Raw genomic sequence first — 12,327 nt, forward strand, 5'->3', positions numbered from 1 at the left:
GTACTGCCTTCTCCAATTTGGTGTACTCCCATCGTCCATGGTGGAAGTGAAAAACATATGGAGGGCACCAGGTTGGGAAAGTTTGGTATAGTTGGTAGGAACATCATTGGCTTATTTATATACCACTTTTTTGCCTCCAAAGCAGTGAACAGATTAATACAACAAAACTACCGTTAAGTACAGATACAAATGCACAATTAATAAATACAATGAAATCATAAAATAGCAAACCCCCAGGCCCACCATGAATGGGCTTGCATGGGCTGCATTCATGCACTTGCCACCAGTGCAACTGCCCAAGCAATAAACTTCTTCCCTGGAAACAGCTATAGTTGTGGCTAAGGTCTTACAAGAAGATGGGAGGTGATATGGAATGCAATGCTGCAACTGACTCCTGAACTACAGTTATGCCTTCATTAGTCGCAGAGTGATTGGGTTTCCAAGGTGCTAAAAATGCATGCTTAAATTAGGGATCAGAGTTCTCATCAAAGCAGGGTTGTTCTCACATTTTTAAAATAATTATTAGATGACATTTGCATTTGCAGTAACCAAAAACTGTACAGGGCCCTACTGCAACAAAAAATGATCAGGTTGTTCCTCTGTTACACGTGGATTTGTTTGTGAAAGCTTTAAATAACAATGCTCAAAAGTGACATGTTAAGCAAGTTAAATAAAAGGGCTCCTTTTAAGTGCCATGTGCAAAAAGTACATTCTTATTAATAGAACTGGACATACTTCTTACTTCCAAGTCAACAGTGGCTGTAGCTATCCCCATGTATTAGGTGTAATAAATCTGGCTAAATAAATAATAATAACAAGGTAACTACAGGAATATTCTGAGCTTCAAACCCCAGAACAGTAGTTTGTAAAGAAAATTATCAGGAATCTCAAAGAGTCCTTTCTTCAGTACTGGACCTACTTGGGTTTGGCGACCACAAGAATATCTGTAAAGAGGAAAAGGTGTCGTTCCTGGGTCTGCAGGCCAGTCTTCAGCTGCACATGTCCATCCATAAGGAATGTTCTGCTGGGACAAATGAAGGACTGCACCAGCGGACATGTCTCTGGACTGATGGGAGAGAAGCAACTTTCCCTGTAGCAAATGTGAAAGGAAGACAGTGTGAGCTGAACCAAAGAATCCACATGCCATCCTTGTCCACACAGCAATATGAATGAAGAAACCATTTCAAATTTGAAATCAAGCTGAGAACCAAACAAATTTCATGTACTCAGAACAGAGGTGAAATTCAGGTATCATTTGAGGGATCAGAACAGGATTTCCTCCAAACTCTGACAAAAAAAAATCAAATCTTTGAAAGTGGACACACTTAGAACCTATTTAGAAAAAACCCCCCACAAACTCTTATTTGAATACCATTGACACCCCACGCAACACCCTCCGGTGTTAATTTTACCATCGAAATTTACTAAATTCCAATTCTTGAGTTTTATCCAAGTTTTGATTTAGTTACTGGTATCATAGATGTGTGGGGCAATATTTATTTTATCTTTGGGAAAACCCAGTTTTGTTCCCAGCTTTCCTTTACCCAGATTTTTACACACACACCCCTTCTGCATCTGGCTGTGCACACGGTTTCCCAGAATCCTCCATCCTTCCCCACCCAATCCTATTTACTGGGAACAACAACAATCGAAACAGCTGACCACCCAAAGAACTTTGCAGGAACGTTCCCTGAGTGGAGAGACTCATGCTGTGTTTGGATGCTTCTTGGCTTCACCATCCTGGTGTTTGTTATGGCCCTTGCTGAGTGCAGCTGGATTATTCAGAGGTGTCTAATGACAATGCTGACTTGGGAAACCCTAACAGCTGGTGCTGAGAGGACACAAACTACAACCACAGGGAGGATGCAGATAGTTGCTGCCTGACTGTGCGAATCCAGCCTTATCATTTGTTTGTTGGGTCAAAAATGCTGTATTTTATTATTTCTTAAGTCTGATGAATATTTTCCAGTTTGGATCAGATCTGCCATTTTTAACCACTCTGCAAAATTGACAAAACCCTTCTCTCCATATACCACAGGCCCCCTTCTCCTTGGTTTAAATCTTCAAGAAGATTTAAATCTTCAAGGAAGGAGAACAGTGAATCAAGAAACCCTGTCCCAATCTGGGTACTTGTCATTATCTTATTCCACCCCATGATATTAATCTAAATCAGGGATAGGCAACCCGGGTGCCCTCCGGATTTTGTGAGACTCCCAGCCAGCCAGCATAGTCAATCATCAGGAATAACCGTGCCACAAAGCTGCTCAGGAAATTTCTCCCTGTCCCCACCTGGTTAGAGAGAGCGGGTGGGATAAAAGGAAGAGTGGGGATGGCAAGAGAAAGAGCAGAAAGGAGAAGAAAGTAGGAGAGGGAAAGAAAAGGGGGCGGGGAACAGTTACACAAAAAAAAGGAGTTTGCTCAGAGCTCTCATTAAACTTGACCATTCCACTCATGAAGCAGGGCTGGTCTGGGGAGAGTGGGGTGGCCCCTCACCCAGGGTGGATCATAGACCCGGTAAGGCTAGCTGGTGAGAGAGGCACTCTTACCCTGGGGAATGAAGATTGTAATCCAGGCACATCTGAAATGCCACAGGTTCCCTATCCCTGACCTAAACAATGAAAAGTAGGTCTGTTGTCACCACCAGTGCCCATTAATGGATAGGATTTGCAGCCCTTGGACTAAAGAAAGGTTATAAATTATGTGCAATTCATCAAGTGTGACTAAAACACTACAAATTACAGCTGGAGACAATTTTGGATTTGGATGGTGCAACCCCCTTCCATTACCACATTATTTTCCTGGAAGGCCTCTGCACCTTGAAGACCTCTATGACAACGAGTCAATAGCTGAAGCACCACAATACTATAATGCAGTGTTCAAACCGTGTTCTAGGAAACACTGGGGTTCCTTCCATACTTAGCTGGGTTCCTTCAGTGGGAAGATCAATAACAATGAATAAGATTGCCCATCACTAGTGACCTTCCTGTTTACAAGTGAATATGAGATGTGTTCTAGGTTGCATATTCAGTTCATGTAAATCAACATGGAGGCCCAGAAGAGCGGGTCCCGCATTAACTATGTATGCAACCTTATAACACCCCCCAATCCTCTGCAACACACTAGCATTCCGCAGCAGATGTTCAAAGGTTTTTTGACAAAGTCGTATGGAAATGGAACCCTGAAGCTAAAGTGTAAAGGAAATGGCATCTGTTGAATTCTTGCTTGGCATTCTGCTGTTAAATAGGTACAGCGGGAAAACTAGAAATAAATAGCAGTCCTTCATGCAAGCTCAAGTAGAAAAAAGTACCCATTTCTGAAGACATAGGGGCATTACTTCAGAAACAGGGAGAACCCTCAATTTATCATCTTTTTTCTTTTCTTCATTTTTTTTAAAAGATAGTAAATGCACAAAGAAGTTTTTCTACTCTTCTTTGCTTCGTGCATTTGGGTCATACCAGGGTACTGAACTCAGGTTATTAAAATAATTGGGATTTCAGCATTTATGGAAACTTATTCAAGAATAATTTTTTATGGTACACTTTGCTTGCACAATGTGTTCGGGATTTTCGGTCTCATTTCGATATTTGCCTGGCAAGTCTCCCATGTTATGTACAAAAGCAAGCAGAAATCATTAAAGCTTCAAATTTCACATGCTAAACTGGATGGTGCGATAATGTCTGAACAGTGTGCTCAAACTGGGAGGTGAGAGACAAGCAGAGGAAAGAGTAGTTGAGGTGAGGTGAACAATTTTGAAAGCCTTTGTTACTAAGAAATCCTATAACAGCCAAGGTTCAGGACGTTCACAAATAGTAACTGTAACCCCAGTGGGATAATAAGCAATTTCTCCTTTTTTAATTCTTGCATTATTATCCAGGAGGGCAAATATGCATAAAGAAGGTTTTTCAGGTGCAATGTGAAGAATGCAGCAAGTGTAGAAAGGCCCCATCTGCAGTATACATTTAAAGCAGTATAACATCACTTTAAACAGTCATGACTATCCGCAAAGGATCCGTAGAACTGTAATCTGTTAAGGGTGCTGAGAGTTGTTAAAAGACTAGTCCCCTCAAAGAGCTACAATTCCCAGAATTCCCTGGGAAGTGAGATTAACTGCTAAACCACTGCTTTAAATGGGGCCAAAGGGTGTGCGTAGTTTTTGAGAGCTACTTTATTAAAGCCAAAGTAACATGCAATAAAAAAGCAAAGTCAAAGGGTTAAAGCTTCAATCAAGTGTACTGTGGAACTTTTGACCGAGAAATATTATGCACCAAAGGGTGCAAAGCAGCAAAGCTCTTCTCTCTCTTTTCAAACTATTTGTTTTTACTTTATTCATAAAATAAGAAAATGGACAGAAATGCCACCAACTGAGGACCCCCACCACCACGTTCCAGGCATGTGCAGATAATACCATTTACAAAAATAAAATAAAATCCTCCAAAATAAATAGTAATGTAAACAGGGAGGAATTGAGAAGGCTGCTCTCATCCCTCATTTCGATATCAACTCATACGAAGTAAAACATTCAGAACATATTTGCTTGAACTAAAGCCAAACCATTTAGAATGTACATAAACAGAAGCATATTTACTAGACCCTAAGATAAAATCATGCTGAAGTTTCTGTATACTTAAGGGGGACGGGGAAAGCAACCAAGCCAATATGCCAGACTGGCTTGGCTCCTACCAACTTTGACTTGATCGGTAATCTTCTCCATCAACAAAATAAATCATACAATATCCTAAGGACGTAAGAAAAGCCCGGGTATATCAGGCCAAAGTCCCGTATCCTGTTCCTTATGGTAGCTAATTGGATGCCTATCTATGAGAAGCCCACAAGCAGGGCGTGAGGGCAGCAGCCCTCTTCCACTTCCAGCACTTTGTCTACACCAGGCATCCCCAAACTCGGTCCTCCAGCTGTTTTGGGACTACAATTCCCATCATCCCTGACCACTGGTCCTATTAGCTAGGGATGATGGGAGTTGTAGTCCCTAAACAGCTGGAGGGCCGAGTTTTGGGGTGCCTGGTCTACACAGTACCTCTGATCCTGGAGGAGGTGTAAGCTCACAGGCTGAGGTAAGTGGCTGAGTGAGTCACTGAAGAGCCACTTTCCATTTCCACCACCCCCTGGGGACCCAACAGCAAGCAACTTAGAGAGCATCAGCAGACCTCAGGGTAGACTGTTATCAAAGGTCACTTCCAAGTAATTCTATTGGGTTGACATAAGGGAAAGGGGCACATCCTGTGCTTTTATCCTGAGCTTTTGGGACTTGCCTAGGGTCCCAAAAGGTGTAGGGATAGGGTGTTAGATTCTTTATCGTTAGTATTTTAAGTATTCTTTCTTATAAACTATTAATACTTTAAGTATTCTTATTTTTAAAAAACAACAAAGAGAAACAAAGGTTTTGTCATTAAATCACATTGATTATTTGTTCACCCAGAACCCCTGAATTTTAGTGCTGTGTGTGTGTGTGTGCGCGCGCGTGTGTGTGATAGAGACCTTAATTTTTCTAGTTGAGGTAAGCTTTTGCTTAATTCATCTCAACATTTTTTATTTATTAGTTGCTTGTGTCCCAATGGCTCTTCAAATGACTTACTCTATACCTTGAAAAGCAGTGGGAGGGATATATGACACATTAATACATCTGGTGAGGAATAGCTCAGTCGGAAGAGCATGAGACTCTTCATCTCAGGTCAGGGTTGTGGATTCGAGCCCCACATTGAGCAAAAGGTTCCTACATTGCAGGGGGTTGGACTAGATGACCCCCGTGGTCACTTCCAATTCTACCGTTCTATGAATATGCCATACGATATATTGAGGAAATAAAAAACCCACCAGCACCCCATAACAATGACAAAAAACATTAGCAGTACACAGACAATAAACAAAACAATACTCCCATCCACTAACAGACAAAAATAAAAGCTCAACACTGACACCCCCCCTCCCTCACCCAAAAACCATCCACATTAACCCAGTGACTTTTTTGTTTTCTCCCCACCCATCAAGAAGTCTGGCATCAAGGCCAGCTGCTTTAAAGTAGAGGTAGGTGGGGAGGTTTCTTTAGCACCTCTCTTCTCGTTTCTGGGGCGGCAGCAGTGAAAGCAGAGCAGGAAGATGGCAAAGGTTCTACCTGCTCTGCAGTTGTCCCTGCTGCTGCTCCTCTCTTGCTGCTGGTGCATCACCAAGTCAGTCAACTCTGAATGACCTTTTCCTGAAATTTAAAGAACCCTATAACTGCTTGGTTATATTTTTAAAATAGCAGCTGCCAGCCTTGGAACTGAACCAAGGACCACCCTAGCACTTGAAGCACCTGGATACTATCCACAATTCAGACATACAATCTAGCTCCAGGGCAGCATGGCAGATGGCCAACAGAAAGTCACTGACAGAAACCCAGAGGGTGGTGACTGAGGTCCAAACTACACCTGCGCTTAATAAGTAGCAGGGAGCTTTGTATATTGTTTTTCCTTGACTACAGGGACAAGGGACCCAGATATCTTTGCAAAGGCCATGCTCACTGTAGAGAACAATTCTCTCTCTATCCCCAAGCAACCAGCCTGGGAATTTCCCAAAGGCTGGCCACCTAGCCCAGCACTGCTTCCCCAGGATCAGGGCCTGTTGTGATGGGTCAAAACCACTGCCCACCCCAGGACCCAGTAAGCAGACAACATGGAGATTAGCCACACAGTCGGGAGGGGGTTTGGGGGGGGGATCCCCATTGGTACCAGTTTTTCCTAATTTTCCTAGCCCTGTATAACAGAATTATAGAGTTGGAAAGGACCCTGAGGATCATCTAGTCCAACCCCCTGTAATGCAGGAATATGCAGCTGTCCCATGCAGGGATCAAACCTGCAACCTTGGTGATATCAGCACCATGCTCTAACCAACGGAGCTATATAGCAATGGTATGGGATAACTCTCTCCTTCTCAAGTGCTGCCTTCAGAGTGAGAACTGGATTCCCCTGGTCCTTTAATTACTTAAGGAAAAACAAGTGTGATCTAGTTGGCCCCAAGTTATTTTGACAGACAGCTTTAGTCTGACAAAAACTTCACCTCCCCTGTTTCTGGATTTAGCCAACTTGCTCCAAGGACACAGGAAATGACAAGAGGCAAGGAATGTGTCATCTTGGATGTGGACAATTCATGCCCATGCCCCTTCCCCAAATGACAGTGTAATTCTCAACCAGAGCTTTGTTTCCTTTTTAAAATATATCTGGTAAAACGGAAACTTCCAAAAGGGGAAAGACAGTGGTGCAATAAGTAACCTTAGACTCTGTATGTAACAGTTTAACCCCCCTCCCCGGTAATTATTATTACTTCACTTACTTAACAATGTGGTTAAGCCCACCCTACTGCATTTGGCAGCCCTTCAGGTCATGTCGCTAAATAGGGCCTTGGACCCCAAAGTCCTGCTTGGACAGCACCATTGGTCAAAGAAAGGTTTTCAGAGCAACGCAGCTTCATGGCAAAATCAGTCATTCTGCCTAAACCCATTCCGTGCTTTGCCTCATTATGTGACATCCTGACCTCTGACTTAGCTAGCAGGTTCCTGAAGTCATCCTGAAAGAGCTTCATCAGGTTTTGTGTAATATGGGTAACTGATAACTCTGCGCCTAGCACCAAGAAGCAGCTAAATATCGAAGAGAACATCCTGCTGCGACCAGAGTGAAAACAAACATTGTTGGTCTCACATCATTATGACATCATCTGCAGTAGTAAAATTAAACCAAGAGCCCACAAGCAAACAGTTTCTTCCTCCAAAGCTTTCATCAGTGTTTCTAAATAAAACCAATATCATTATTATGTGAATGCCAAAATGTTTATTTTAATACTACATTTTAATATCTATTGCTAGATGAAACAGAACCAAGAAATCATGACGCCTCTTAGAAACCTACTAACCTACTATAATTTTAAACAGAAGCACTAGCATCAACATCCATTGAAGCAAAACTGGAACTGGGCTTTTGCAATCTACAAGGCATAGAAATAAAGTGTAGCAAAGGGATAGCAATGGACTTGTTAAATACTGGGAAATGGAACAACACTGAGCCAATCTAGATTGGGTAACATTGCACTTTTAAAAGAATGAAGAATGATTAAGGGCTGCCCTGGAGGATTTGGTGGTACTATTTCTGCACAGCAGACAAAAAATTGAGTTGTGTGCCAAAGTCCCTAGTTCAACCCGCCCCCCCTTAGCCACAAGGCAACTAGTTGATTTTAGGCAAGTCAGAATTCCACAAGCCTCGCTGTCCCCCACCCCATATGGTAATTATAACATTGTGATCTATGAGAAGCACCATGAACATTTGAAATCAAGCCATCTACAAAACAGAGACAATAATTTTTAGCCATTTGCAAGCACACAAATAACTACTTACAAGCCTATAATATTCCTCTGAATATCAGATGCTGGGGATAGAGAACAGTGAGAGAATTGTTGCGTTCAGAAGTTGCAAGGCTCTCAGAAGCGTCCTCCAGGCAGCCACTGCCAGAAACAGAGCTTTGGTCCAATCCAGCAAGGTTTTGTTTAAAAAAATGTGTCCCATTTGCCAAAGCAACTCCCACCTTAAAGGACCATGGAGAACTGTGGCATTCCATTCACTTTCTGTTTTTCAGCTCAACTTTGCACAAATTGCTCGTTCTACTTTGCAAGAGCCCCATGCTAATAATTTAATTGGGCAGAAACCGGGTATATAACCCCTTGGAAATAGAAATTCCATAAACTATCACCATATTATTATTATTATTATTATTATTATTATTATTATTATTGTTATTGTTATTGTTATTATTAGCATGCCTCTGAAATCAAAGAAAGCAGCGGGTATGTTGCACAGTTAGACGCTTTAGCAGTCTAAAGAATCTAGAAAATATATTTTCTAGCCAAGTATCATGGTTGTTACTAGCAGATTCTCCACCCCAACCTATGCCCTTAGAATTAAAAACATACTGTTCAAAGATAAAACCATTTCCATCTAAGAGTATCTCCTCCCCATTTTTTTTAGCAGTGAAAAAGGGGGCTGGGAGAGAAAGGAAGATAACAGGAAGACAGAAGCAGGTAATACAGTTAAGGATATCTACCTGTATCTAGATGTGCCGTGGAAACTACCTTCCAATTACCGTATTTTTTGCTCTATAAGACTCACTTTTTCCCTCCTAAAAAGTAAGGGGAAATGTGTTTGCGTCTTATGGAGCAAATGCAGGCTGCGCAGCTATCACAGAAACCAGAACAGCAAGAGGGATTGCTGCTTTCACTGCGCAGTGATCCCTCTTGCTGTTCTGGCTTCTGAGATTCAGAATATTTTTTTCTTGTTTTTCTCCTCCAAAACCTAGGTGCGTTTTGTGGTCTGGTGCGTCTTATAGAGCGAAAAATACGGTAATTTTACACAAGGGGGGGGGAGAGCTTTCATATATTTTTATTCCATCTGAATGGAATAAGCCTCTCACTATTGCAAAAGCGGCGTGAGCCACTAGTTTTGAGTGACAACTGTAGTCATCTACTACCTGAATGTGTGAAACTGATATAAACAATCATCCCTGTGCTGAGTTATAATGGTTCACTCTTCTTATCATCTTAGGCAAGTACCCAACAACGAGAGTCAAGTTGCTGGTGATAATCCTATAATGGGTTGGCTTTCACCCATCAAGTGATGGGGAATGGGAAAAAATCTTAGGAGACTGGGAGAAAAATACCTTGCTTCCAGCACTACTGATGGACACAAAAGCAAATTCCAATCCATATCCCACAAGGGACACCTACCATGGCAGCAAGGTAAATTAAAGATGTCTGGTTACCATTCCTAGCACCAGAACTGTTGCATTCATGTCTGAAGAATTCAAACCTGGTTTCTCCTCCTCCCCACTTAAGTTGAACCTGTCAACGTATCCACCAGACACCTCAAACTTGTACCTTTCAATTAGTCATCTGCACTGGCAATTGGACAAACTGTGCAAATGCAGGCCACTTAGGGTTGATTTTGGCATATGCTTCATGCACTTTCCCCCATGAAGACCACTGGGTAGCCTTATAAGAGTCCTAACCTTTGTAAGAGGTGCAGCAATAAAACTGCTGGCACATTTGCAAAGCTAAGCAGGGCCTGGTATGGTTTAAAATTGGATGAGAGACCATGTGTTGAGATTTCTGCATTGCAGGGCGTTGGACTCAGGCTTCCTCAACCTCGGCCCTCCTGATGTTTTGAGACTACAATTCCCAGCATCCCTGACCACTGGTCCTGCAAGCTAGGGATCATGGGAGTTGTAGGCAAAAAACATCTGGATGGCTGAGGTTGAGGAAGCCTGGACTAGATGACCCTTGGGTCCCTTCCAACTCTACAATTCTACGATTTTATGAGCAATGCAGGCAATGGAGTCATGCCACATGCCCAGAAGTCTGTGCTTGCAGAAGGGGAAACTTTTTATCATGCACTTGGACTAGAACAGGAAAACCCTGGTACCCCCAACCTAGTTAGTTTTCATAATGGTATGGGCCAAGGAGAATTCTCAACTTAGAATAAATATTTAAAACTAAATACTGATTTATCAACAGCTATCTATCTATATCAGGGTTGCCATTTCCACTTGACTTATTCATGTCTTCCTTCCTTTATACATCATAGAATCTTAGAGCTGGAAGGGACCCAAGGGTCATCTAGTCCAACCCCCTGCAATGCAGGAACCTCAGCTAAACCATCCATGACAGATGGCTATCCACAGAAATGGGAAAACTTAGATGGGGAACCCGGCATCAGCTAACCTATATAACCCTAACACTGCCAAACAGAACCCACTGGGCCCGTTGCACCCACTTAGACCACAGTGCTCTAATGTACAATTTATTCCGCCTGGGTTTATTTTATTCCTGCTCTAATTCCTTTACTACCCAGTCTGTGTCAAATAACATTTTCATGCCACATATTGAGAGGACCGATGCTGTGACACTCTCTTTTGGTATTATCCAAAGATGACAAAGCTAGGTCAAGTTCACTCTGAAAAAGATTATTCTGATGAGCAGATGGCAGCCTCTGCTCTATTTCATGGCCAGTTTTCCAGATTCTCACAACAATTCCTCTTGAGAAGAAACCTTTGGTGCACTATTAATTCAAAGCTTGTTTGAAGAAATGTGACTTAAACATGTAACTAACTGGATCTTAGCAACCAAACTGATCTCTCATTATTAGCAGACTTCAAAGTGCTGATAATTAACTAATTCTGCCTGCTACATCATTTGCATTCAGAGCTATTATCTTATAATGAACCTCCAAACCGGGTATCAGAGGACGGGAGAATATGGCAAAAAGTAAACATGTACCACAGCTATTTATAGAGCACTTGAAGGCGGTGCCACAGTTGCAAGAACACACAAATTTAATCCATTTGACCACATATATAAATTATATTCAGCTGGCATCTTACAAGTATTACATCCTTATATATACTCACTTCCACATTAGAGTTCATAGAATCATAGAATAGTAGAGTTGGAAGGGACCCCTACTCTAGTCCAACTCACTCCAATGCAGGAATCTCAGCTATAGCATCCATGACAGATGGCCATCTGACCTCTGCTTAAAAACCTCAGGGCTGGGGACCTAATTTGGCCCTCCAGGCATCTCTATTTGGACCTCGGGACTCTCCATAGGCCACAACCTCCTTGGATCCTTTTGCCTGGCTGGAAGGTATCCTTCAACTAGGAACTGGGAACTCTTGCTTGTTTGTAATGTAGCCTATTCTGCAAATGTAAGATGCACATCCATTGCTTTGCCCAAGTGGCCCCCAGAAGGCTGCCCACAACGAAATGTGGCTCTTGGCTGAAAAAGGTCCTTATCCCCATTACATAGAAATATCCCTTCCCTGTGACCAAGATCTTAGTCTAAGATTTACTTACAAACAAGTCCTGCTTAATTCAAGCTAATTTGTGTTCTGATAAAAGGCCATAAATGGCAACTATCATTCCCTCAGACTGGTCAACCATTTTGGCCTGGTGAAAAAGGGCCAGACCAAAAAGCCATCGAGTCCAGAATCCAGCTTTCAACAGCAACCAGCCAGAAACTTCTGGGAAGCTTACAAAAAAATAATAATCACAAACTCTTCCTGGCCGCAAGAGAAGACTTACTGCTTCCACACTAGGCCTTTTTGTGCCATCTTTTGTCCAATCTATTTTTCTTTATTTTTACGGAGCCAACTAGACAGCATTGCTGTCAGATCGTAGCTTCTCCCTGTTTCTTTGTTTTCCATTTCCTGCTTCCCTTCCCTGATCTGATTTGTGGCTATTTTTTTCTAATAAAAGACAGTGGCAGTATCAGCCTGTCTAATGTGGGCAGGTAAAAT

General features: G+C 42.2%; 1 protein-coding gene across 4 annotated transcripts in view; it reads right to left on the minus strand.

Annotated features, from left to right (window-relative positions):
- The window catches only part of ARHGAP20 (Rho GTPase activating protein 20), an 82,847-nt gene that overhangs the window by 31,362 nt on the left and 39,158 nt on the right, over positions 1-12,327 (minus strand). For all 4 annotated transcript variants that reach the window (XM_081002110.1, XM_081002109.1, XM_081002111.1 and 1 more), the window contains exon 3: positions 920-1,090. In XM_081002110.1, coding sequence (XP_080858236.1) covers positions 920-1,090 — 171 coding nt within the window. The remainder of the gene's footprint in view (positions 1-919; positions 1,091-12,327) is intronic.

Source organism: Podarcis pityusensis (assembly GCF_964106645.2).
Source record: "Podarcis pityusensis genome assembly, chromosome: 4".
Classification (NCBI taxonomy): Eukaryota; Metazoa; Chordata; class Lepidosauria; order Squamata; family Lacertidae; genus Podarcis; species Podarcis pityusensis.